The following is a 24082-nucleotide window of genomic DNA, read 5'->3' as shown; positions in this document are numbered from 1 at the left end:
TCAAGCAAAAGTGGAGGACCTCAGGGGCAGAACCAGGGCCCTCACCTGGTCTGCAGGTGTGGTACAGGGACCAGGACAGTGGAGGCAGCAGCAGCTCATTTCATTCAGTTCTCTGCAGTTTCCACATCTCATCCTACAAAAAACCTGGGTGGTGAGATGGTATCTGCCTGCACTGAGGGAAAACCAAGTTTCAGAGAGGAGAGGTGATGTCGTCTGTGGTCACCCAGCTGGAAAGCATCGAAGCCAAGGCAAGAACAGGTCCAGGTCCTTTCCCCATCGCTGCCTAGCAGGATCAGGTGTAAATAATAGTAACAGCACTCGTGACAGCAGCACCAGTGACAGGCGCAGCAATAGTGGCTCCTGTGACTGAGGACTTACTAGGTGCCGGGCTCATTCTCCATGTATTAGGAATCCCCACACCCACGCTGTGTAGTAGGCCATTATGGTCGGTCCTAAGGGAAACTGGCTTAGAGAGGGGATGTAACTTACCTAGGGCGACACAGCTAGTGAGTGGCAGAGTTAGGAGTTGAATTTGGGTCTGTTGGGCTCCAGAGTCCACTCCTTTCATTACATCACTTGGCCTTGAGGTTTGGAGCCAAAGCCTAGGATATTAGGGTTCAGCTCATTGCCTGTAGGTTCTTGAGAGTCTTTGGATGAGTAAATGGTTGGGTGAACAAGTGAGTGAGTGAGTGAATGAGTGAGTGGTAGCAAGCAGCTAAGTATGGTTGTGGTGTTTTCTCCTAGACCCCAGAAATTCCCTTCAACCAGACCAACAGCACCAAATCTGGAAGCCAACAAATCTCAAGCTCTTCCCAGAGCGCAGACATTCTGGGCAGGAAGAGCGAGGGGGCCGGCACCGTGGACCCCATGCTGATGACCAGCATCAATGGCGAGAGGCCCCAGGAGTCGGGCCCCAGCGGGACACCAGCCAGAAAACCCCTGCCCTTCAAGAGGGGGGTGAGGAGGGGCGATGTGTTGCTGATGGTGGCCAAGCTGGACTCGGACTCAGCCAGGCCGGAGCAGAGGACCCAGCCCCGTGGGGCACCCACTTGCAAGACCCCACCCCCAGCCACAGACCCTGGGGTTGAAAAGAAAGGGGAGACCTCAGAGACTCCTTGTGGCCCCCAGGCCAGCACCAAGGATGCAGCTCCGAAGGCTGAGAGGACCCAGGCTGGGGGTCTTGGGGACCTGGGAACTGTGTTACCGACAGAAGGCGAGAAGGATCAAGGCACAGTGAGGAAGGGGGGCGGGGCCCCACAGACCAAAGGGGTGAAAGGGGGTGAACTCCAGGGCAAAGAGGGGCCAGGGGAGGGGGGTCAACCAGGGACAGTGGAGAAACGGGGAGGGGACCCCTCAAGCAAGGTGGCAAAGGGGAATCTCTCCCAGGAGGCTGCCGGTGAAAGGAAGTGGGCTGGGGCCAGAACCCAGGTGAGAAGGTGGGGAGTTTCCCTGGGCAGAAGAAGCAGGTGGGACGGTCCCCAGAGTAAGAAGGACAAAGAAGGTGTGCTCCTAAGTCAGGCAAACAAGACCGAGGAGCTTCAGGCCAAGGCAGAGAAGGTGGGCACAGCACAAGGACAGGTGGGAGAAGCTCCCGGAGCAATGGAGAGAGCAGGTCAACCCCAGGGTGAGATGGAAAAGGTAGGGCAGCCTCAGAGCAGGTCTGAGGAGGCAGGGAAAGCTGGAAGGAAGACAGAGAAGGGCTCTCAAGCCCCAAAGGAGATGGATGCACGTGGGGAGACGCCGGCAGCAGCCGGGAAGGAGGACCAGCCTGAAAGCAGAGGGCAGGAAGCAGAGGAGCCCTGCACTAGCACCGGTGATGGGGGCCCAGAGCTGGAGATGGAAGGACCTAGAAAGCCTGCTCTGGAGAGCTGTGCAGAAAGGCCCGAGATGAAGAGCCGAGAGGGGCCAGCCCTGCAGGAGGGGAGTGGAGGCGGCCAGAGCAGAGTCTCGGACCAGGTGAGGGGGCCACAGCACCGGGAGTGGGAAGGGGCAGGCCAGAGAAGGAGGAGTGGGAAAGACCTGCGTTGGTGCTGGACAGGCTGGGAACAGGAGGTGGACAGGGAGTTGGAGAGGGTGGCCAGCCCAGAGGTGGGAGCAGACACTTCCCTCTTGACAAGCAGACGTCTTGAGACCCCCACAGCACCTGTCCCGGGGTGAGAGTCTCCATAGGGTGAGAGAACGTCCCAGCCGTGTGAGATGTCCCCTTGTGGCTGAGCTTACAGTGTCACGTGACAGTTCTCTGTGCTGCGTACATAGCTGATTGCCCAAAATGGAGATCCCTGGACCCCACTTTGGAGCTTCCCAGTCAGAAAGCTGGGGGTAGGACCATGGCTCCTGCATTTAAATAAGCACTCCCCACCCCCACCAGAACCTTCTGATTTAGGTGCTCCCAGACCCACTGAGAAACTCCTACATAAGGAATTCAGTTCCCTTGGTTCGTGGGGGCAGTGTCATCTTGCTCTAATTTATGTGATCTTTGCTCTCAGGCTCCTGAGGACAGATGGTACGAGGCAGAGAAAGTCTGGCTGGTTCAGAAGGATGGATTTACTCTTGGTAATTAGGGGTGTTAGCACCTCTGGGGTCTAAGTGTTTTCCTCTCTTGCCCCCTACTGCTGCTAGCCAGGTTTGTCAGGTCCTGATCCCAGTTTGGGAAGGGCGGGGTGGGGAGGGGTAAGGAGCAGCTGAGACTAGGATGGGGATAGGTGGCTTTTTGGGTGGGAATGATTAGGTGTCATTTCACCCTTGGCAGCTGGTCTATTAGCTGCTGTTTTCAAAGGCGTTTGAGCCTTGTTAATTAATTATTTAACTGATCATTAGAGCAACAAGCATTGTTTGGTTTCTGCAGTGTTGCTTGAGGAACTCGGAGCCTAGGGCAAGTGGGCACGTGGATTTCGTCTCATGAGCCCACTTTTGTCGGTAGCTTATGGCTGGTGACCAAACTCTGCTGAGAACGGATTCTGAGTCCCGTTCAGAACACAACTGGAAAGTGTGATTGATTAGTGATGCCTGTTATGGGCACTGGAAGGAGGAGTGGCAGCCTGTACACCTTTACCTGCCATCCCAGATCTAGGTATGAGATGGGTCAGCACACCCAACCATCTGGGTGCCGACTCTGTGCCTGGCACTGTGCCAACTGATAAGAGTCCCATATGAGTCAGACCCAGCCTCTGTCTTCAAAGGGTCTGGGGTCACAGTTCAGAACCCTCTGTGTAAATGGGCTCCAAGGGGAGAGAATGCTACCCATTTCTGACCTGTCCCAGGCTCCCTCTCCAGCTCCCTGTTCTGGCTCAGTAGCTGAGAACCTCTTTCCTTCCGTTTCCTCTTCTCCTCTGTCCCTGTCTTCTGCCCTCCGCTCCTTTGCTGCTCTTCTCTCTCCCCTCCTCTCCCTCCCTCCCTCCCTCCCTGTCTCTCTCCCTCTCCCAGCGACAGTGCTGAAGCCAGATGAGGGAACAGCCGACCTGCCGGCAGGAAGGGTGCGACTTTGCATTGATGCTGACAAAAGCATCACCGAGGTGGATGAGGATCAACTTCACCGGGTGAGACCCTGTCCCCCTCCCCGCCTGCTCCACGGCTTCCTTCCCCACCCCTGCAAGAGATTTCCTTGTGCTTGACTGCAGATAATCCTTGGGCTTGATGCCCCGGAGGGAATTACAGGGAAGGTACTGCTCCGCTGGAGGTATACTGCTGAGGGGTCTTTACTCTGTCCCATGGTGCCCCCTGTATGAGGACATATTAAGAGATGTTTGTCAGATCTGGGGACTTGGAGTTCTTCTGTTTGACCCAAGAAAGTGATTGTTTTCCTTTTTATATACATTCTAAATGACGCTACAGAGCATGCTTCCTTTTTCATTCTGGCTGCCAGGGAACTCGGAACCAAATTTGCAGCTTGCCATTAACCATAGCATGGGTTCCAATTGCCTGCCTTTTGGATACCAACCTTTGTTTTGGTTTTGCTTTTTCAGTTGTTTTGCGTAATTTCTGCAATACACCATAAGGCTATTTGAAGATAAGTCGGAGTGTAATGATAGAAGTGAAAGGTCCTGTCCTGATCGTCTTCCACCCCTCACAGCCTACTCACTGAGAAGGAGTTTCTTCCAGGAACTCCTTGTCGGTCTCCTCCATCTTCATCTCTCTTTGCTCCTCTGCCCACCCCAGGCCCTTCACTCCCCCTGGTGCTGGGAGTTTGCAGAGGGCCAGTGTCCTCAGAAGAAAAGCTGACCCATAAAAGAGCTCAGGGTTGACCCAAACCCCAGGGCATTAGGCCCAGAAAACTCCTTGAAGCTGGAAAGAATGGTAGGAAGTTCATTAAAATGGAAAGGCTGTAGTCATCCCTTGCTTCCGGAACGGTTTTGGCATATTTCCAAGTGATCAGTGTATGATGGGCTATCGGAGAAGTGGGGCAGTCAGGGCATTGACCCCCTTCCCTGAGTGTCACGGAGCACTTGCAGAGCTCCCCGATGAGACCTAGAAGAGGAGGAACCAGTAGGGGATGCTCCTTCCCTCTGGAGCATCACCCTCTTTTTGTGCTCGAGAGGCAGAAAGCACTCGAGTCTTGCTGCATCATCTTAGGAGCATTCCCCTTTCCAGTGCAGGGAGCCACAGGAGGAAGGACCAGTGTGAGGAAGGGGTGGGGCCTGGGTTGTGCAAACACCAAAGGAGAGAGGTTCCCACCCATTTCATCCGTAGGGTTTCGTCGTTCCCTCCAAAGTCCTTGTGTCCTGTTCTAATCTTTGGCACGCAGCTCTCCGGGGACAGGGTCGCCAGGGCTGTGTGTGTAGGGGGGCCCAGGAGGCCAGAGGACATGCTGTGTGATGATTCACAGGCCAACCCCCCCGAGCTGGACCAGGCGGATGACCTGGCCTCCCTGGTCAGTGTCAATGAATCCAGTGTCCTGAACACACTCCTGCACCGCTACCGGGCTCAGCTTCCGCACACCTGCGCTGGGCCTGACCTGATCGTCCTCCAGCCACGGGGGCCCCCGGTACCTTCTGCAGGCAAGGTGAGGGGGACCACAGTGGGCGGGGCTGGGGCAGTGCAGGAAGGGTGGGATGGGGGGAGTCCCTCTGCATCTCAGGGGAGAGCAGAGCAACCAAAGCCCCCAGCAAACCTGTCTGTGAGTAGAGAGCTGCAGAATTGAGATTCTGGTGCACGGTGGGTGTTGGGGAGCGTTGGGGACCACTTGATCCCCCTCCTTAGAGGGGAAAGATGAGTAACTGATAAACAGCAGCAGGAGCATTAAAGATGTAATAACAAGAGAGAAAATACCGAACGGGTGTCAACTATGTACCAGGCACTGCTTCAGGCACCTTCGTGTGTCGTTTCAAGTAATTCCCAGGCCCGCCTGCCAGGACAGGTGAGAAGCGGGCTGGGCTGCCGAGCTCACGTTCAGTAAGTGAAGGAACTGGGTAGAACCCGCGCCGCTGGCTGCTCTGTACTCTGAGCCCAACCCTGGACTCTTGGGAGTCCCAGACACCCACGTGAATTGGGAAACAAGCTTCAGCTCCACTTTATTTTTTTCCTGTGGTGTGTAGAAATGGCTGTTTTTGTCAAGACCGCAAAGCCAAGGGAATCGCTCAGCGCCACCTTGTGGAAAGGCCTGCAGCTACAACCGAGTAACTGGAGCCCCGTCCTGTCCACGCGTTCAGGGGATCTTGAGTGGGGTGCTTGTATGCTAAGCACGGAGAGAAAAGCAGGGAAGAAGACAGGCAAATGAAGCTGCCTTCATGGAGCTTCCATTCTGGTGGGGGAAGACAGGCCCCAAGTAATAGCAATGACTGCGTGGAGCAGGTGAACGTGGGGAGAGTGAGGAGGTCGGGAGAAGCGGGGCCAGGGGTCATGCTGGGTCTTACACGGCGTCATACTGACTCAGCTCTTTGAGCGTGATGGGGCTTTTTAGCAGATCAGTGACACGGTCTGACTTATGCTGCGGAAGATCCCCTTGGCTGCTGGGTGCAGGTGAGATAGAGGCCGGCAGATGTGGAGGCAGGGAGACCCTTTGGAGGTCAAAAGTCTTATCTGTGTGCAGTTCTGAGACTTGGGGGTGGAGTTCAGATCTGTAGAACACCTGCTAACACACCACAGGTGCCTTGGGAAGATCACAACCCCTGTCTGGCCTCAGTGTTCTCATCTGTCAGTTGGGGATGAAACGTCACATCTTGTCCTTCGGAGTCTCATGAGACAAAGCCATTCCTAGCCCCTGAGTGATGCTAAATCCATGAAAGAGGGGGACAGTAGCCCTGCAGCCCCTGTCTAAGGCTTCTCTTCTCCAGGATGCCCCCCCTTACATTGCCCTCCAGGCCTCTCTCCAGCTCCTGGCCAGGGGCCTTGGAGGGTGACATGTGTACTCTCCCGTCCCTTGCTGGGCCCTGTTCTCCAGGCTGTCCGGTATTGCAGCATCTGTTACACAGCCTGGGCCAGAGAGCCTACAAGGCAGGCATTGGGATTCTGATAGGAAACACTTGAGTCCTATGATCCCTCTGAGCCCCTGTAACCCTGGGGTGGAGGTGGGGACCCCTCAAGTCACTCAGCCTTCCACACCCAAACCCACAGCTACCTTCTGTTCTTTGGGTAAGTCTCGTCTGTTTCCTCAAATGGCCACCAGGTGGGAGCAGAGACTTGCGGCGAGGCTGGGACTGGGGCCACCTGGAAGATGGGCTGATGGGGTCCCGGCAGGGCTGGGGTCCTCTCACTGGGGGCCTGGGCCCACCTGGTGTCTGGGAGCTAAGTGTGTGCCGGCTGGGGTGAAGGTGCAGGCCTCTGTGGGCGTGAGCGTAGGTGTGACTGCGGGTGTAGATGGGCACAACTGTGCGTGCAGAGGCCTCTGCAGCTTCTGCGTATGTGTGCCCTTTAGCACGCCTGTGTGCAAGCATGCGAGGGTACCAGTGCGCAGGTACAAGGAGACGTGTGCACAGACGCACCTGTGTGTCTGCAGAATACTCTCTCCCTCACTAGGCCTGAGGAAGCCAAGGATTGGGATAGCCTGTCCCTTGAACTTTGTTTCTAAAGTAGGAGGAAGCTCCTGGACTCAGACAAGGACCCTCTGTCTTCCACGTGCCCCAGGGCTCTGTCCAGCCAGGGTGGGGGCTTGCCCTGCTTTGCCAGCTTTGGGATCCTGCTGAGCCTTGTGTTTTGCATCAGGATGGGGATTCATTCCTGTTCTGGGGGTCTTGGGGCAGGAAAGGCCAACAGTGCATTGGGGGCACCCCTCAACCTCAGGCTGGAGGTCCAGGCCAGGAAGAGGGCTGCTACATTGGAATTTGTGCTCCTGGTCCTGCCGAGCCACTGGGGAGGGCAAATGGGGCCTTGCTGGCCCACTGGCCACCCACTTAGCATCCTGAGCTTCCGATGTCCCCCTGCTGGGCCTGTTCCCCGGCTTCCTTTGGTGCCTTTCCACTGACCCCACTTTTGGTACTGCCCTCTTCCATTCTCCCTGAAAGCCACGCTAAACAGATTTTTGTCAAGATCACCAATGATCTCTACTCTGCCAAGCTCAGTGGTCAGTTCTCTGGTCTCCTCTGACTTGACCCTCAGTGGTATTTGAGGGATTGGTCCCTCCCTCCTCCTGCCATCACTTCCTTCCTTAGCTCCAGGACTCCGCTTTTCCTGGTTTTCCTTCTATCCTGCCAGCCCTCCCTCTTAGCCTCCTTTTGCTGGTCCCTGGTCTCTCCAGGTCGGGGTACCCTGTCCCCACGCCTCTTCTGTCTTCCTTTTTAAATGCCCACTTCCTTGGCAATGTCAGCCAGGCTCGTGGCTTTACAGTGACTCCCATTCGTATAATTTTGTTGTTTTGTTTCTCATCTGTCTTCTCCCAAATGAAAGCAAGCTCCTTAGGGAGGGTTTTTTAAAGTCAGATTTATTAAGTATAATTTACATACAGTTAAAAGGTCACCTTATTTAGTGTTTAGTTCTGTAAGATTTTGAGAAACACATACAGTTGTGTGACTGTCTCCATCATCAATTACAGGACAGTTCTGTCACCCCCAGAAGTTCTCCAGACCCTTTGGTCATCCCTTACCCCCATCCTGCCCTTGGCAGCTACTGATCTGTTCTTGTGTCCCTCTTCCCTAGTTCTGCCTTTTCTGAAAAGTCACAGAAATGGAATGGTGCAGTGTGTAACCTTTTGAATGAGCTTCTTGCACTTACACAGTGCATATGAGACCCACATTGTTGCAGCTACCAGTCGTTCGGTCTTTTATTCTGTCCTATTTTATTGCACGGCTTTGCTTATCTACTCATAGTGGGACCAGTTGTCCTGGTTTCCCTGGATGGAGTGGTTTTCTGGGACATGGGACTTTCAATGCTGAAAACAGGATGGTTGGTTATCATAGTTCTTTAGTTGAAGGACATTTGGGTTGTTTCTTGTTTTTGGTGACCTTGAGTATATATTCAGTATAACCAATGACACAGGATTTTTTTGGAGACACAAATGTTCATTCTCTTAGGTGAATTCCTAAGACGGGGATTGCTCGGTCATATGACAAGTGCACATCTCAGTGTAAGGAAAGAACTGAACTGTTTTCCAGAGTTGCTGTGCTGTTGAGCAACCCCACGGCTTGTGTGAGAATTCCAGTTGCTCTGTGTCTTCACCAGAATTTTGTAGTGTCAAAAAAAAAAAAACCTTAAAAACATTTTTTTTTCCTAGCCATTTTAATAGGTATGTACTGGTATCTCCTCGTGGTTGGTAGGAATTTCCTTTATTTGTTTTGAGTAGCATTGTGTACCCCGTGCCTCAGACAGTGCCTGCTACTTAGTGGACACTCAGTGAATATTTTTGTATTGAATGAAGAATGAGTGGATGAATGAATGAGGTGGAAGTGGCTACAAGTGTCGTCTCAGTCTATTATGGCAAATACATAGCACGTGTACCACTGACCCCACCCCGACCTGTTCTGTTTCTGTGGCAGACATCACTAATCAATTGTGCCATTTTATCCAGCTGCCACATTTCAGGCAGGTAGGATCCCATGATTTGTGTAGCAAGTGAGCTTAACACAGCTCTAGTTCAAGCCTCTCATTATCTGTAGAGGCAGTCTAGGCTCAGAGTAGGGTCATAGGCTTAAAGGAGTCACAGCGAGCCAGTGGCAGGACTACATCTCTGGGCTGGGCTCTCCCCAGCAAAATGCAAAACTTCTCTGACAAGGCTGGAATAGGATGGGAGGCAGGAATGCGAATTGGGACTTGAGGCTGGGGTGGAGTACGGTCTTGGAGTGCTCCCTGGGCACCCGCTTGGTGGGAAGACTGATGCCTGCAGTCTTCCTGCAGGTGCCCAGGGGCCGCCGGGATGGCTTGCCTGCCCACCTCAACTCCCTGGCCCAGCGGGCGTACTGGGCTATGCTGAGCCAGAGGAGAGACCAGAGCATCGTGGCCCTGGGCCGCAGCGGAGCTGGGAAGACCACCTGCTGTGAGCAGGTCCTGGAGCACCTGGTGGGGATGGCGGGCGGTGTGGACGGCAGGGTCTCAGGTACAGTGGTCTCCAGGTAACGTGCAGCTGGGACAGGGGCGGTGGGTAGGAGGGTAGGGAAACGAGAGTTGGAGGGCGTGCTGGGCGGCTTCTCATGTCCATTCAGCTAGCATTCACTGAGCACCGGTGTGCAGACCCTGTGCTTGCTTTTGGGCGGGGCCACCCCTAGTCTGTTGGACACTGTTACGTAAGTTAGAAACAGGTAACTTCTTCCTCAAGGTGTTCACTGCCATCTGTGCAGCAGTCATCACACATTAACACTGTTAGAACCAAACACTTGACTGCCACTTTCTGGGCCATCATCCTACTAAGTGTGCAACCTGTGACTGTGATGTAGATGCTGCACTCCTTTGGATGTGGCATCCTAGTGCAGTGCACAGACTGCTGGACTGTGCAGAGGCCCTGACAAGTAAAGATGAGGGCAGGGCCTGTGCTCATGAGTTGCCGGCAGCTAGAAGGGAGACTCAGCTGCACACATGTGCCAGACTCCAGCGCTCTGCACCATGTGCTGGTGGAGCCGGTTCGGGGAGAGGCAGAGGGAGCGCAGAGGAGAAGGGTTGGGGGCTTCCTGGAGGAAGTGATGTTTGAGCTGGGTCTTAAAGAGCGTCAGTTAATAACACCAGTTACAGCATTGACAGTGATCATAGTCAACCCATGCTGAGCACTTTGCTCCAGGCTCTATTCCGGGCAGGTTAACTTATTTTAAATTTAAAGCGGCCCTGCGAGGTAGATATTATTATTATTTGAATTTTATAGGTGGATGTTAAGGTGCAGAGAGTTTAACCAAATTGCTCAAGGCCACACAGCTGATACATCCTAGTGCTGAGATTCAAACTCAGGCAGGCTCCAGGTCTGTCACCCGGAACAAGTGTTCTCGGTGTCTTGTTGCCCCTCTTAAGAGCTTTTAAGATGTTATTTTTCCTAATTATCTCCCACCATGAAAATTTAATGCTGCAGACACACCACATACTTGTTTACACAGTGTGGATATATGTCTGTGCTCCATACGTAAGTAAAACTCCCCCCACCCTCAAGAATCCTTGAGGGCAGTATTCTCCGTGTTGAGAGCACATGGTCTAGGCAACGTTGCTTTTCTAATAGCAAACATAACACTAACATTTGGAGCACGTCCTCAGCACTTTACGTTATTAAATGTTTTGGTCTTCATGACAACCACATGAGGTAGGTAAGTTCTGTTACTACCCCCTCTTACAGTTGGAGTATCTGAGGCACAGGGAGCTTAATAACTTTGCTCCAGATCAGGTAACTAGCAAAGGGGAGAGCCCGTATTCAGATTTGCTTAACCGTTGTACTTTCCTGCTTCTCCACTGGGGTTATTCCAGTGTTTTGTTGATCACCTGCTTTGCACCTGGCCCCAGTTAGGAGCTGGGGTACAGCGGGGAGAGGCACCAGTCTTGGCCCTTCCAGAATGTAGTTCTGCTGAGAGTGTGTGTTGGAGAGTGGGAGTCAGGCTAGGCTGTATTCAGGTGCCCAGAGCAGTTGCTTGATAAACAGTTGTGGGGAGACTGCAGGGCTTTCAAGCCTGCTGTGCTGGTGAGTTCCCTGAGAGCAGGTCTGAGAATGTTAATGCCCTGCCCTCCTCCTAGACTCCACCAGGCTGGGGAGGCCCTAGGGCAGCCCCTGTCTCCCAGATCGCACCAACCCCGGGTCTGTGTATCTCCCTTTCTTGACTCAGTCTTGCTCCCCCATACCCATGCTCTTAGCACAGGGCCAGGCCAGCGGTGAAATAGGTGCAGGTTAGAGATGAGTTGGGAAACTGGCGGGGTGCCTGCTTGGGCCAGAGTGGGGTCTTGTGAGAGGTGGGGCGGCAGGGCCCACCATAGTGTCATAGTGTCACCATAGTGACACTCTGCCCCATGCTCCCACAGTGGAGAAGATTCGAGCCACTTTCACCGTCCTTCGGGCCTTTGGCTCTGTGTCCACCAGTCACAGCCGCAGTGCCACCCGCTTCGCCATGGTGATGTCGCTGGACTTCAATGCCATAGGCCGAGTCACAGCTGCTCAGCTCCAGGTGAGGCTTCTGGGTGGATGGGAGAGGGGGTTTTGGGGGCTGCAGTGGCCCCAGTGCCACTCAGCAGAGCCCATGCCTCCAACTGGGACCCTGGAATATGTCTAAATGGTCATCACTCCCCAAGCTGTGGCCAGCATCTCCCCACCTCACTCAGGGCCCCGGACACCCCCTCCTGGAGCAAGCCAGCCTGTCTGTGCCTTGAAATATCGCAGGGATGAAATATTCATGAGTAAATATATAATTCTGCTGCTCGTTAGCTAGGTCTTAAGAGCGTCAGCTGAAATTAAACAGACGTTTACCGGCCTTCCGCGACAGTCTGTGTGTGACGAACACATGGTCTGTTTGTTCCTATCTCCAAAATCACCCGGCCCCTCCCTCCCCCCCCCCCGCAAACATTCTGTTTGAACAGAAAATAGGATTAGGTTATTAGAAGGGCTGTTTGTACGTGGAACTGGGATCATATCCAGACTCACTGGTGCCAAATAAATCCCTTTTCTGGCCTGGCCCTAAAATTCTACCATCCATCACCATTTGGGTCAAATTATTAAAGGCTCCTGTTAAATAAGAATATGTTGGAAGGTGGCTCTATTTAACTGTTACTACCTTTGGATTCCTTAATCGGAGTAAGCCTGTTGCATTGGTTGACTCCCTAGATGGACTCTGAATCAGTGAGGCAACGGGCTGGTAAGTACGAATACAGAGGCGTCTTGCCAAGTTGGGACCTGAGATGTGGGTCAGGGTGGGCCAGGGCCTCGTACTGACCAGGTGCCTGTCCTTTCCCCCTGCAGACCATGCTTTTGGAGAAGAGCCGTGTGGCGCGGCAGCTGGAAGGGGAAGGCAGTTTTGAGGTTTTCTCCCAGATGCTAGCTGGACTGGACCTGGATCTCAGGTGAGTGACTGGGCCAGGCAGGGACAGCAGAGGGCGCTGAGACCCAGGGCACCTGCTCTTCAGGGGCCCAGCCTTCACTCTGCTGAGAGGCACTGGAACCCAGTGATTACCTGTCTGATTCCTGCTGCTGGTCCTGCTCATGCACTGGGTGAACCTGGCCCAGTGTCATCGACTCTGAACCTCCATTTCTTCCTCTGTAAAGTGGAAATGTTGACTGACCTTATAGGAGTTAGTGAACTGATTCATGTAGAGCTCTTTTTATGTGCTGGGGGGTGATGGAGGCTGTCTGCTGTGATGGTGGCATTTCGTTAACAGTTTCTGACAGCAGCATGGAAACAGAAGACCCCACATCTTCCAGAAGTTCCTGAACTCTTTGAGAGCCTTGGGTGCTCAGGACGGTTTGCTTGAGTGGGTTACCTTGGCAATGGAGCTCAGGGTGAAACAGCCCGCAGAGTAGCCAGGAGATTCATTTTGGAGTGCTTCCTGGGGGAGGTAGCCCAGGGAGTCATCTCTGCCCTTCCCTGACTCTAGGACATTGTGTGGCTCCCTCCCTGTCTGAGCCTTGGTTTTCTTATCTCTTGAGTGACCGGGCAAGGTTCTAGTGAAGCCCCAGGGCAAGGAAAAAACTAGGCCTTTTCGCAGGTGAAGGAGGGATAATTTGCAGTTTGTCTCTTTGCACCCCCCATTATTTGTCTGCCTTCCTCCCCCATCTGAAGGGCAGTCTCAACCTGTCCCGAGCCTCCTGGGTAAGGCTGGGAGGACAACTGTACCCTTCAGATAGAGGGAAGATTAGAGGAAACTTCTGGTTTTCAGAGCAAGGTAACTGAAAGTAAGGAAGCTTCTGGGAAGCCTTTGGGAATATAGAAGAACTTGGAGTAGACTGGTGTAGCATTGTGGCTAGGACCACTGACTTTGGGGCCAAACTGCAGGGATTCACAGCTGGCCTCTTCACTTGCCGACTGTGTGACCCCAGGCTGGTGACTTCACCTCTCTGAGCCTAATTTCCCATCTGTGAAATGAGTGTGTCTACCTCAGAGTGTTGTGATGGTTACCGAGTGAGGAGTGTACAGTGCTTAGAATGGGGCCAGAGCATAGCAAATGCTTTGCACGTTTGTTGTTGTTCTTCTGGCGGTTTAGACCTGCCCCGCAAGCCCATCACGTCCTGATCTGGTGTGTGCTAGAAAGGATTGGTTTTGGAGTCAGAGGGATACCTGTTTAGATACAGGCTTTGCCTGATGTGGTCATCTCTGAACCTCAGTTTTCCCTTCCTTAGAATGGGTACCTACTTGTGCCAGCCCTGTGGGCATTTAAACCAAGTTACATGTCGAGGTGGTAGACGTGGTGTGTGGTGCATAGTTGAGGGGTAACATGGGAGAGTGTAGACTCTGCATGTAGAAGTTTGAATCCTGCTTTCCAGCTTCGGGTCCTCCAGTGAGGGGATTCACCCCTGTTTCCTCATCTCTCAGAAGACTGGAGGCCATGCCCCTCTCCCTTGTGAGCCCATGTGTAGGTGATCAGTTCTATACCCCTGGGTGGGAGTCTGTTCTGGGCCTAGAGCCATCGCCTGGTGGAGAGAGGGGAGTTGAAAGCTCCTCCTGGACTGCTACCACCTTATCTGCTAGCTGGCAGAGTTGGGATTGGATTCACAGTCTCTCTGACAAGGGACCTTGCAGGTTGTGAGACAAAGAACCTGGGGAGATGGCACTAAAGGCCCCAGAACTGGAGAAACTGACTGGAAACTGGTGAGAGAGCACTACTTCCTATGAACCAATGTGAGCCCCGTGGTGGGTGCGGGGGTCATAGGCTGGGCTCTTGTGAGTAGAGGGTGCCTGGAGGAGGACATGCCTCCACCTCCCCTTTTGCTTGCTTTTTTGAGGCCTCCAGGGTAAGGCTACCTACCTGCAGGCACCTCTTTTAAGGGTCTTTTGGTTTAAGGGACCTTAAACATCATGCCACTTAATGGTGTGAAGACAGAGGCCAGGAGAAGAAGGGGCAGGTGGCAGGACAGCATGGGATTCTGGACTCTGGGTGCCAGAAGAACTCAGCCTGACTCCCAGCTCTGTGTTTGCTAAGTGTGTGGGCAAGATGCTAACCCTGTACCTTTATTTTGTCATTTGTAAAATGGGCCTAATACTTACACCTATTGGGTAGGGCTGTCATGAGTAATCTTAGATCTTGGCATACAGAAGGGGCTTGTTCAAGTTGACAGTCCCAAGTTCACACAGCTGGTCCTTAGAGGACCTGGAGTTAGAACCTGCCTTTGTGGCTATAGTCCATGACTTGCAGGGTTTCCTGGCACTTAGGAAAGGATGAGTGAGGGCAATGAGTGAGGAATATTGGCCAGGGCCTGGGGTAGCCACTGGGGCTGCTTGAAGCATTGTGTGACAGCCACTGGTGTATGTCGGCCCTCCCTAATAACTTCTCGTCCCTTCTCTGCTTCCAGGACAGATCTGTACCTGCACCAGATGGCAGACAGCAGCTCCTTCGGCATGGGTGTGTGGCCTAAGGTAAGGAGGAGGTCCTTCTGGGTGTGTCTCCATGGGTGTGTGTGTCCCCATGGCAAGGATCAGAGGGTGAGGAAGGGGTCTTCTGTGTGACTTAGCTCTTTTGTCTCCAGGGTGCATCGTTGGCAAAGACTGGTAATATCGGGGACCTGGGCTTGTCAGGGACATGAGAGTTGTACAAATAGAGGGAACCAGGAGGTGGTATGTGTAGAGATGAGAGCGAGGCCTCTGTGACAGGCTCTCTGGGTTCAAACCAGAGCTCTGACACTGGATATGTGACATCAGGCATGGAACCCAACGTCTCTGAGCATGTGTATCCTCTTCGGTAAAATAATCATAGTAGTTGTATCTGCCCCAGGGATTTGTGAGAATGAAACGAAATGATGTGCAGAAAGTACTTAGATGCTGGGCTTGGATTAAGTCAAATCAGTGAGATACTTTTAGTAAGTATTATTGATGATTAATGTAAGTAGGTGCAGTCAGGTGGCTTCCTGGAAGATACAGCCTGTGAGTAGGGCCTGGAGAGGTGCCACTCAGTTGTTTAAAAAAGAGAAAAAGAGGATTGTTCACTTGTTTATTCTTTTTTTTTTTTTTAACAATTGTTTTCTGAGTCACTCCCCCACCTCCACTCCTACCAAGTGCTGGAATTAAGGACCACATCTGAATTTTCACTCTATCAGGAAAAGACTTGGGAATTAATGCAATCATGTGAGATAAGAATATGCCAGAGATGGCACCAGAGGACAGTTGAAAGAGCTACCTGGCCTCGGCTGGGGAAGGCTTCCTAGCCAAAGGGACATTTGACCTGGCTTTTGAAGGATGAGTAGCTCACTAGATAGAGGAGGGTGGATCATTTCTGCTCCAAAACCTCTTCCCAAATATACATGTCTAGGAAACAAACAGTGCTAGAATAATTAGGTATCCAAAGGAGAAAAAAAAAGAATTTCAATCCATGAACTCACACCATATACAAAATTAACAAAAAAGTGGATCTAGACATAAATGTGAAACTAAAAATCATAAAGCTTCTAGAAGAAAACAGGAGAAAAATTTCTATAACTTTGGATTGGGTGAAGACTTCATAGATAGGACACCAAAACAGTGTCCGTAAGAGAAGAAATTGATGAATTGCCCATTATTGAGATTAAGAACATCTGCTCTTTGAATGTCACTATTAACTGGGAGAAGATACTTGCAAATCACGTACCTGATGAAGTTTTTGAATCCAGGATATATAAATGATTCTCAAAACTCGTAAATGAAACAACCTGACAAAAAAGATGGGCAAAAGATTGCAACATAGACTTCACCAAGGAGAACACACAGAAGGCAGATGAGCACGTGAAAATATGTCAGCATATAATTAGTCATTAAAGAAGTTCAAAGTAAAATCACAGTGAAGTACCACTGCACAATTGCTAGAATGCATGAAAAGATGGGTCCTACCAACTGCTGGTGAGAATTTGGGGTAACGAACTCTCATGCAGTGGCTAGTGGGCATGTAAAATAGTATATCATTTTGGAAAACCGTCTCTTAAAAAGTTAAACATTCACCTCCCATATGACACACTAGCCTGCTCCTAGATATTTACGCAAGAGAATGGAAGTGTACATCCATGCAAAAATTTTCACATGAAAGTTTGTTAGCAGTTTTATTTGTAATAGCCAAAACTTGGAAACTACCCGAATGTCTATTAACAGGTGAATAGATGAATTTGTTGTGGGATATTCATAAAGATAGTACCCGACTCAGTCATAAAAATGTGCTACTGATATATCCAAGAACAGAAAGGTTCCCAAAATAATTCTGCTGAGTGAAAAATCTCAAATGAAAGAGTGCAACCCTATGATCCCACGTACGTGAAACTCTAGAAAACACAAACGAATCTGCCGTGACAGTGAACAGGTCAGCGGTTACCTAGGGCTTGGGTGGGGACAGGAGGAGGGGAGAAAGGATTGTAAAAGGGTACTCCCCGGGTGATAGATGTCCATTGTCTTTAGTAATGATGCTTATCACGTGCGTGTTAAAGGTGAGTGGTTTCTGTTTGTCAGTCACACCTCAGTAAGGCTGTCACACACAGGCAGGTGCGCATATGCGCGCGCGCGCACACACTGCTCAGTGCTATCCACAGAGGTACTGATTCAGTAGGTCTGGGGCAGGCCTGAGAAACTGCATTTCTTTTAAGTCCCCAGGTGATGCTGAAGCTGCGGCTCCAGGGACCCCGCTTTGAGAACCCCTGTAGGAGAGTGTTTCCACAGTGGATGGAGGGGATGGGGTGGAGTCATGCGGCTCCCCTACCTTCACCATCTGGCCACCCCACTTGGTTGGGGAGAACCTGCCATCTGTTCTTTTGTGTCTTTTCTCCCCTGATTGGGAGCCGTTCGGAGCCCAGACTTCCGCCCTGATGGCAGAGGAGAGCCTATCCCAGTGCTGGGTTTTCTTTAATGAGTTTGGGCTGAATGTATCCATTTTAATTAGCAAGAGAGTGGTTGGTGGTTTTCTTGGTTTTGAGGAGGAAGAGGGTCTCAAGCCAGGCCCTTGTGCACCTCCCCAGCCCGACCTATTTGTTCGCAGTCTGCCCACAGGAAGGAGGCACAGCGTGACTCCACATCAAGGAGGCGTTTGAAGTGGTTTCTTTTTTTCCCCTGTGTTTCTGCGGAGTGTTTTTTTTTAGACCAGTTGATTGTGGGCAATGGTAGGGTATTTCTTTGTTCTCTCCCTGGTACCTGGCAGGTGTGAAGAGGGTGTTTTCTTTGTTCTCTGGAAATAAACATAAAATCTGAATACTCGTTGGTCTTTGATAACTGCCTGGCTAGTTTTCGGGGATTGGGCAGTTCACTTACAGTGTCAGTAAGAGGATTTGGTGGTCAGGAAATGCCCCCCCCCCGAGGATGAGACTTGCTAAACACAAGCTCCCAAAGTTGCTGGATTCAGGAAATAAAAATAAAGGTTGCCTAGAACTTACTCATCTTGTAACTGATCTAACAAACAGCATGGTGACTATTGTTAATAATGCTGTGCTTGTTGTATGCTTGAAATTTCCTAGGAGAGTAGATCCTAAATGTTCTCACCACACACCAAGAAATGGTAACTATGTGAGGTGATGGATGTATTAATTAATTTCATTGCGGTAGTCACTTCACAATGTATACATATATCAAATCCTCACACTGTACACCTAAAAATAGACAGTTTTTATTTGTCAATTGTAACTCAGTAAAATTGGAAAAAAAATATAGGATTCCTGGTTAAATTCAACTTGCTGATAAACGTCGAATACTTTTTGACTTAAGTATGTCTCAGGTATTGCATGGGCAGGCCTGGACAGTTGACGTTTAATCAGAGAAGGCTGCCTGGAGAAAGTGAGTACAAGCTGGCCTTGGACTGAGAGTGAAGTTAGACAGGTGCAGGGAGGCCAGCGTTCCTGTGACACGGAGCCCCTGATGCAAAGGTGGCAGCAGGAGGACAGCAATCAGGTGCAGAGGCCGTAGAGCACAGGTGAGGCTGTGGGGTGTGGGGCTGTCGTTGGAGCAGGGGTTCAGTGGGGAGCCACCACCTCAGGGCAGTGGCTGACTGCCAGGTCCCCCTCCCAGTCCCTGCACATTTCAGCTTTTAAATAGAACTTATTTGAACTCTGCCAGGGCACCAGGGCACATTTGAAATCACAAAGCTTTCGTATAACTTTCTTCTTTTCTATAGTTAGTTTTTTTGCAACCTACCCTGATTTTTTTGAAAAAGTGCCAGCAGCAGTGGTCATAATAATAATAGTCCTGGTCACCCAGAAGTTGTCACCAGCCAGGATTTGGCCAAGGCACATCCATTTTTTAACAACCCAGGCATCAACTGTGGAGGAATGGGCTGCAATTCCTCCAGGGTGGGAGGTCACGTGCTCCTCCAGGGCTCTGCCAGGAGATTTCTCTTACTCAGGTCTCCTACGAACCCTTTGAGGGAGGGGATTATGATCACATCTATTTCTCAGGAGAAGTAACCAGGCTCAGGGAGGTGAAGCTACTTGCCTAAGGGTGCACAACTTTTAAGTGGCAGAGGCAGGACTGGATTCCAGGTCGGCCTGGCTCCAAATCGGCACTCGTGTTTGTCCCAGGCTCTCATCTCAGGCCTGTGCCCTGGCTGAAGACCTTATGCTCTGGGTGTAGCCCACTGTGCATCCTTGGGTCACTCAACCATCTCTCAGCTTCTGTTTTTCCACCCGTGGAATGGGTAGAGCAACAGCCAGCTCATCAGTGTGCTCGGAGGGTGGGGGGCTCAGGATATCTTGCTGATAGTGACTCTGCCCCTCCCTGACTAGGTGGCCTTGGGCCAGGGCCTTACCCTCTGGGGCCTGTTTCCTCTGATGATTGGAGAGAGGCATACCCGCTTTCCAGGGTTAAAAGCACCCAGGACCACACAGTGGTACTCAGTTAATGCTTTCCCTCCTCCCTCCCTAAGTGGACTTCCAGTGCCCAGACAGGACATGGACTAGTCAGTGCTGAGATAAAGGGAACTCCTGGCTCTGGATGGACGCCTGTCCTGCCCTCCTCACGGTCTCTAGGACGTTCACCCGCCTGTGCAGGCACCGTTTTGTTTTGCAAATGAATTGAGTCAGTGTGCAGCATTTTCCTCCCAGAGGCGGCTCCAGGTCCAGGGGGCGGAAGGGTGGGAATCTTAGTTGTACAGACACAGGGGAGCCTCCCCCCCCCTCCCAACCCGGGAGGAGAGGGGCGTGTTCACATCCCCTCAGCCCGTGGGGTCTGGGCCCTGCTTTGTGCTTATAACCAGGGGGCAGAAGGCCCAGGACCAGGGCCTTGCTCTCCACCAGAGTGGAGCTCCCAGTGCCGACCATGGCTCCCCCCGCCCTTGGCTCTGTGAGAGAGGACTGCACGACCATCCTCGGGGTTCTCCGCCCCTAGTGCTCCTACGCCCTTCTGCTTGGAGACCTTTTCTGCCTCCCAGCACCCACTTCTCCTCGCTCATTCTGTTTGCTTCATCCACTGCTTCTTCCTGGAAGTAGGCTCCTTGCCCCTCCCCAGAGCCCCTGGGCCCTGCACTCATTCTGTGCTGTCAGTGTCTGTCCCCCTCCTTGGACTGGGGGCCCTTCGAGGACAGGCTGCACCTGATTCACTTGCCAGGGACTGCTGGGTGTGAACTTGGCTTGCAGCGGGGAAAGGTGGTCCCTGGAAGGCCGGACAGCCTGGGTAAAGGCATGGGGGTCAAGCCCCACATTCACTGAGCACCACTGTGTGCTGGGCATTGTGCTGGTGCTTTACAGCGTCCACTCCTTTCATCCTCACAGTGGCCCTAAGAGTAGGGTTGGCTGCTACTTCCATTCACAGAAGTGGAAACTGAGCCTCCAGTGTGAGGACAGGAGATGTGTGCAGTCATGCTGCTAGGATCGGTCTGACTCCAGATGCAAACCTGGCCTCTCTGCCCTGTCAGACTCCAGGGTGCTCTATGCACAGCCGGCTCTCATGTAGAGAGAACATTTTGGATTTTATTTTTTTCGCTAAGTTACCAGCCACATTTGGTTGACCTTAAGACTTTGATTGCATCAGACAAATCCTGGGCATCTTCCAAGTCGACTTTTTTTTTTTTTCACTAATTTTTTTTTAAATTGAGGAAGATGTACAGTCAAGAGTACAGAATGCACTAATTTTAAGTATACAGCTCAGTGATGATTATATTCTTAAACACACCTGCGACCCCACCCCAGATCAACACCTAGAACCTTCTTCATTCCAACAAAGGCTCCTTCGAGCCCCCACCCCATCAGAGGTATCCCTCCCACCCTAGAGTTACCATCCTGACTTCTCTCCCCATAGGGTAGTTTTGCCTATGTGAGTTTTACCTCACATAAACAGAACCACATGGTGCATGGTGTTTTATATGTGGCTCCTCTGACTCACATGGGGTCTTTGGGATTCATACACATGGCCTCATGGTCAGTGGTGTGTTCTTTTTCATCGCCGCATAGTATTCTGTCCCTGTGCCCTGGCTGGACCACCCACTGTTCATCCATCCTCCTGTTGGTAGACATTTCCACTGTGAGTTTATTTAATCCTCTAATCTGACTGATTCCTATTTTTGCAATTTTGAGGCAAGGACTGGCTTTCATCAGGGCATTATTATGCAGAGGTGTCTGGCTCCTTAGAAGTGTAGGGAACTGTAAACATCCTCCTGATCCTAATTGTTTTTGCTCAGAAGCATATATATTCAGCCCTCTGTGTCTTCTGTTGCAGCAGAGACTGAGGGAGGTGGAGAGGAGAGAGAAGCAAATAAGCTTTAGTGGAAGTTTTCTAATTCTCCTCATATGAGCTAAGTGGCAGATGATGGAGTCTGCCTGTAATTTAAAGTCAAATGCTTGTGGCTGACAGTGGAAGCCATAATAAATGTGTTGCCACTGTCCTTTTGGTGTCCTTTCTCTGCTGCTTTGAGATCTCATAAATAACCAAGAGCGGGTTGGTGAGATGCCTTTCTTTCCTCCATTTGCTCCAGAGGAGCAGCTGCGGTTGCTAGGTTGAGCTCCTGGTTGCTAGGGATTTTGTGGTCCTGTGGTGGCCCAGAAATATGATGGATCAGTGGAACATGCCTTTGCTATTAATTGAAATGTTTCCACAGCAAATCTCTCAATGTCACTGTGTGTTTTGATGTCGTCCCAATTGGTCGATAATCCTTGTAGGTTTCTTCCCAAGTTAGAAGAAGTGGCTGAGTGGAAGGGGCAAGTGGCCTGGACCCGGAGTCGGAAAAGCCTCATTGTAATCCTGTTCTGATATGAATTTGCTTTGTGACCTTGGGCCAGTGTCATCCCCTCTCTGAGCATCAGACTCCATTAAATTCAAGGACCTGCCAGCCTTGACAGCTTAACAGTTCATCACCCAGGCCCTGTAAACAGGCCAAGTGCAGATCAGTTCCTCATTATCTACTAAAGGATTATTGACAAAAGAATCCTTACCTCCAACTCACTTCCTCTCAACCGCAGGCTTCTGGGTTGAGTCTCCTTGGCCAGATGGTGTGTGTGCAGGAGTTTCAGACTGATTTTAATATTCAGTCAAACATAATTGGATCATAAATCTGAAAAAGAAAAAGCAACCTGCAGCCCCTGAACATCTGATCTATCATTTTCTCTTTCCTCCTGCTTAAAAATCTTTGGCATTTACCTGCCACTTGCCCTGGGGATGGCAGACCTGTCCTGTTTCAGTTGCCGAGGCAGATTGGTTGGTGGTAGATGCAAGGAGTGACATCCTGAAGAGAATCTGGACTCATCAGCTTGCTGTGCAATCTTGATCAATTGATGATGTCTGCCACAGGTCCAGGAGTGTAAATAGGAATGTGTGTTTGTTGATCATGGCTGGAGTTTTCAGCCTATGCCCTTTACCGTGTTTGAAGCTTTCCCCGTGGGCACCGGCCAGCTTCTCATGCTCGTCTCCTCCCCTCCCCTGTCTGCCCCACCTTCAAAAATACCTGTGTCTCTGTCCACTTTTAGTTGACCACCTCTTGTCTCCAGAGATCTCGTCTCTTCCCATTGTTCCCTCTACCTGGCAGGCCTTCATTCCATTAACGTGGTCACTTCTGCCTGTCTGTCCTTCAGCTGCAATCACAGTTTTGTCTCATCATCTACGACACGCTCTTTGACTCTCTTAGGTGGGGTTAATCAGTCAGGTCCTCCTCTAAGATCCTAGTCCCTCACGCACACCCACGTCCTACTACGTAGCTGGTTTCACACTTCATTGTCTTTTTACGTCTCTTTCCACTTCCACCTTGAGAGGTCCTCAAAGTCAAGTTCTGGGTTTCACTCATCTCTGCCTCCCCAGAGTCCAGCACGGTGCAGAGCCTTAATAAATCTGTTGAATGAACACATGACTGAGTAAAAATCACACCACATTCTACATTTAGATAGAAATGATTTTTATAACTTTCCCAGCAGTCTGAGTTCGGTATGTCAGTACTCCCCAGCCTAATCGTGGGTAATTTCCTGTGGTCATAAAATGACCATGCGCTCCCCTGAGACCGAGCCCTGCTTTGAGTTGGGAGCGCGCATTTCCTCCTGGTGATGACCTGTTGTATTCCTCTCTCCCTTTGCTTACAGTCTGAAGACAAGCAGAGGGCTGCGGCCGCCTTTGCCCAGCTCCAGGGCGCCATGGAGACGCTGGGCATTTTGAAGAGCGAGCAGAGAGCCATTTGGCGAGTGCTCGCAGCCATCTACCACCTGGGCGCGGCGGGGGCCTGCAAAGGTACGTCCTTCCCGCCAAGCTCACCTGGGCTGCCAGCTGTCTTCACTGGCAGGTGTCTGAAGGGGACCGGGTCAGTCTGTTGTCTTCTGCGTCTCTGGGACTGGCTCTCTGGGAGGCTGCCTGAGCCAGGCGTGCTGAGAAGGAAGCGGGGCTGGATTTTCTCAAGCGAACCTTGTAGACCAGCGCTGTCCAGAAGAACTTCCTGTGATGATGGAGAGGTTCTCCATCTGTGCTATCCAGGACAGTAGCCACTAGCTGCACATGTTTTTTGGGCATCTGACATGTAGCTAGTACGACTGAGGAATAGGATTTTTAATTGCATTACATTCTAATTAACATACATTTAAATAGCTACATGGAGCTAGTGGAAGAGGAGATGCCCTAGAACATGTGAGAGAAGACTGGGTCCATGCAGTAAAGGTGATGTTTTCTATCTAGACATCTTGGCGATGCTCCGTACTGTGTGTGTAGCTCACCCAGCTGCCCTTCTCCCACATTGGCTCCCTCGCCTTAACTGTCTGCTGATTGTCCCTACTTCGAGTTGGTCTCCCCGAGTGGTTCTAATCATCTGTTTCACCCTCATCCCCGACTCTGCAGTCATTCACCGTGCACTGTGGATAATTTCTGTCCTGACTTGTCTGTTCTTACTCTGTCTTTTTAGACTGGGTTTTTGCTAGTCCTTTTTTTTTTTTTTTATTTGGCTTGGACGATTGTAGTAGCCTCAATGCCTTCCCTCCTCCCTTATTGTAACCATCAAGGTCCTTTCTAAAACATAGACCTACTGTGCCGTTCCCTGAAGAGAATCCTCCCCACGCTCTCCTGTGCCTGCTTAATCAAGTTAAATTCCTTGGCTTGGCATTCAGGGCTCCTCACTTCCCTAACCAGTCCCTTCTGCCATCTCTCACGGCTCTGGGAAAGGTCCCAGGGAGACAGTAAATATCAGGAACAATGTGACTCCTGCCTTCGTGGGG

At 51.3% G+C, this 24082-nt stretch overlaps 1 protein-coding gene across 1 annotated transcript in view; it reads left to right on the top strand.

The window, feature by feature from the left end:
- MYO18B (myosin XVIIIB) overlaps positions 1–24082 on the top strand; it is a 203042-nt gene that overhangs the window by 4316 nt on the left and 174644 nt on the right. Inside the window, exons 3-11 of the mRNA XM_072952829.1 lie at positions 745–1956; positions 2487–2553; positions 3424–3536; positions 4823–4999; positions 9262–9460; positions 11350–11492; positions 12281–12381; positions 14825–14888; positions 22967–23111. Coding sequence (XP_072808930.1) covers positions 745–1956; positions 2487–2553; positions 3424–3536; positions 4823–4999; positions 9262–9460; positions 11350–11492; positions 12281–12381; positions 14825–14888; positions 22967–23111 — 2221 coding nt within the window. The remainder of the gene's footprint in view (positions 1–744; positions 1957–2486; positions 2554–3423; positions 3537–4822; positions 5000–9261; positions 9461–11349; positions 11493–12280; positions 12382–14824; positions 14889–22966; positions 23112–24082) is intronic.

This window comes from Vicugna pacos, chromosome 32 (assembly GCF_048564905.1).
Source record: "Vicugna pacos chromosome 32, VicPac4, whole genome shotgun sequence".
In the NCBI taxonomy this organism is placed as follows: Eukaryota; Metazoa; Chordata; class Mammalia; order Artiodactyla; family Camelidae; genus Vicugna; species Vicugna pacos.
Note: the sequence above shows the minus strand (reverse complement) of the source record. Positions and strands in the feature narration are given on the sequence as shown.